The sequence below is a fragment of the Vigna radiata genome, chromosome 7 (genome assembly GCF_000741045.1).
Source record: "Vigna radiata var. radiata cultivar VC1973A chromosome 7, Vradiata_ver6, whole genome shotgun sequence".
NCBI classification, from domain to species: Eukaryota; Viridiplantae; Streptophyta; class Magnoliopsida; order Fabales; family Fabaceae; genus Vigna; species Vigna radiata.
In genome coordinates, this window is record NC_028357.1 from 28946662 (window position 1) to 28949448 (window position 2787).

At 32.8% G+C, this 2787-nt stretch overlaps 1 protein-coding gene across 1 annotated transcript; it reads right to left on the minus strand.

Moving 5' to 3' along the window:
* Window positions 1-299: 299 nt before the first annotated feature.
* LOC106767810 lies at window positions 300-1019 on the minus strand. The gene has a single exon (XM_014652761.2). The coding sequence runs from the start codon at window positions 907-909 to the stop codon at window positions 442-444; it is 468 nt and encodes a 155-aa protein (XP_014508247.1). The 5' UTR covers window positions 910-1019; the 3' UTR covers window positions 300-441.
* Between the last annotated feature and the right edge of the window lie 1768 nt (window positions 1020-2787).

Genomic DNA, 2787 nt, shown 5'->3' on the forward strand with positions numbered 1-2787 from the left:
TATCCAAAACCAAAAAACGCTAATAAAATTAAAATTACTTCAGCTAAGAGACTACTCAAACAAAATATGGCATCTGAAAGAAAGCAACCCAGAATTTGGTTCGACATTTTACCACTTGCCTTTGACATTTTGCTTTGAAAGTTGGTAGTAACTTAGCGGTATCATTTTCTGTTAGTTATCTTTCTGGTAGAAAAGACCATGCCAACAATCCAGCGACCGGCCATTCTTCATCATTCCGTACAACTTCTTTAATTTGGTTTAATTTCACCATTTGAACAAATTTTCCTATAACAAAAAGATAACTGAGAATCAAAACTTCCTTATTTTCATGGCTACTAATTCACACAGCCAGGCTCCGGGGCTTTAAATGAACGATTTTCACAATTTATTTGCTTACATTGGTAGTGGAGAAACATAGTAATTAACAAACATTAACGTTAACTAAAACAACCCCGGTGCTCCTCTGCGGGTAGAATAACTTTTACTTCGAGGATAAACGTTGGGTCTGGGTCTGACCTTGATCGCTTCATCTCCAAATTCGCAGGGCTTGTCTTCGTCGATCCTTCCAATTCCCACGCTACGACTCCGAGGCATTTTGATTTTCATGGCTGCGGCTTCGCCAAAGTCAAAGGCAGTGCCATAGGTTCGGAGTGAGGCGGCTCTTATGAGCTCCTTGAAGTCGTCGTCGCTTGCGGTGGATCTGGTGGCTGAGCCAACGCTGAAGCTTCTGGGAAGCGTGCAAGGCTGGGCGGTGGGGCAGCCCATGGCGGCGTCGACGTTTGATAATTGGGCAGAGCAATGGATCATGCCTCGGACGTACATGTCTCTGGCCTTCTTGAGGAACCTTAAGGGTGCCTTGATGTAGCGGCTGAGTTTGCTCTCTTTGGTTCTCTCTTTCTGCTTTGTCATGTTGGTTGCAACGTTTCCTCAATCCTCCGTAACTGCTTTAGCGCATTATCTCTATCTCTATTTATATACACAGACACACTGTGCTAAGTTGGATGGGAAAAGGTAGCTAGTTATAAGTAGTTAATTATGCCAGTTTGGGACTTTTTTTATTACTCAATTCACTTTCTAAAGTAGGACCCCGGATCCTCTCGTGTATACCTATCCCTTTTATCTGCATTTGAGAACGGGGTAATCATCTATTCACATCTAAAGTCGCTTTATAATGCCAATTTTTCTCTTTTTCTTTAGAAATATAAAAGATAATTTTTGTTAGTACCATTTTACTCCTATCAAGATTGTCAAATATGGTAATAACATTATCAAATGATCATTTTTTTTCTATTAAAAAATTACCTTTCACTAATTATTATTATTATTATTATCAATCCTTTACTTATTATATTATTATATATTACTATTATTATTATCAATCCTTTTCATATGATCAAGAATAATTAATCTTAAATTATAAAATACTTGTTTCTTATTAAATAATAACAAATCCTAAATTATAATTATTTTTGTTATTGTCAAGTTTAAACAGTCTTCGAAATGCATGAGTAACTTTTAGGGATTGAATAGCGGATTAATAACGACTTTGACCCGAGCTTTGTGACAGCAACGGAAAGGAAAGTCTATCTCAAGTTAGTAAGAGTGGATGATATAAGAGTAATGAGTAAAAGTTAGTAGTGTGATGGAATTGAGTATTTATAGGCTTTTTATAGCCTATAAAGGATATAACAACGAATTTATGAATATGTTGTTAAATAATAACAGAAGTATACAGATAGAATAACAACACTATCTTCCAATATTTTAGAGAGTATTACAACAATGGATCTTTTTGTTATTTTGAACCTATGAACAACAATGGACCGAGTTAGACTGGGTGAGTACAATTCTTTTTATCAAAATAACTATATTACAACAAATAATGCAATGAACTTTTTTTCTACTATAATAAGAAAACTAAGTAATTAGACTTTAAGCATGCATTTGTTTTGAACAATTTAAGAATAGATGTTTAACCAATCGATAGTTGAATTTTTAAGTCTTTTATAGAAAAACATTATTCCAATCGCATTCTTCATTATATCAAGTCAATACCTCAATTTTTAAAAGAAAATGATATTTTAACACCAATTTTTGACATCATTTTGACACTGCACACGTGTTAAAATGTGGTTAGACGATTTTAAATTAAAAAAACTGAAACAAGAACATATTCAGAAGAAAAAAACCAAAGTTTTTTTTTTAATTTGTTGAAAGCCAAAGGAATATTTTAAGATTTGTGAAGGTCTTTCCTAACAATGAAAATTAAAATCAGGTTACTCATATAGCTAGAGACCTCGTATAAACTACGATACTAGTCTCTTGAGCACATAAATGCATTTTGTATACACCAACAAAGTCTTGTCAGCATGCGCAAGGAAGCTAGTAATTTAATAACTATATTGGACCTTTTGTTATATAAAACTAGAGCGGTTAATTTGATAATTTGTTAATAAGTTAATCTTAACCTACATTTAAATAAGTTCTCTTTTATTGCTTCACCAAGTGAATAGATTAAAAAAAAGTCTCAATTTCTAATCCTTGGGTTAGGATCAATGATAAAATAGGTTTAACCTCTTATCAAGACTTTAATTAACTCTAAAATACTTTTTAAAATTGTACAAGTTGTTAAAATATGAAAGTGCAAATTAACCCCTAAATGTTATACATTAATAATAAATTAATGTTCATTAATTTTATTATTTGTAACTTAATTAGAAGATTAAGGCCTAATTTAACTTATTCGATTGAGTTAGCCTAACTCAACTTGAGTTCGACCCAATCCAA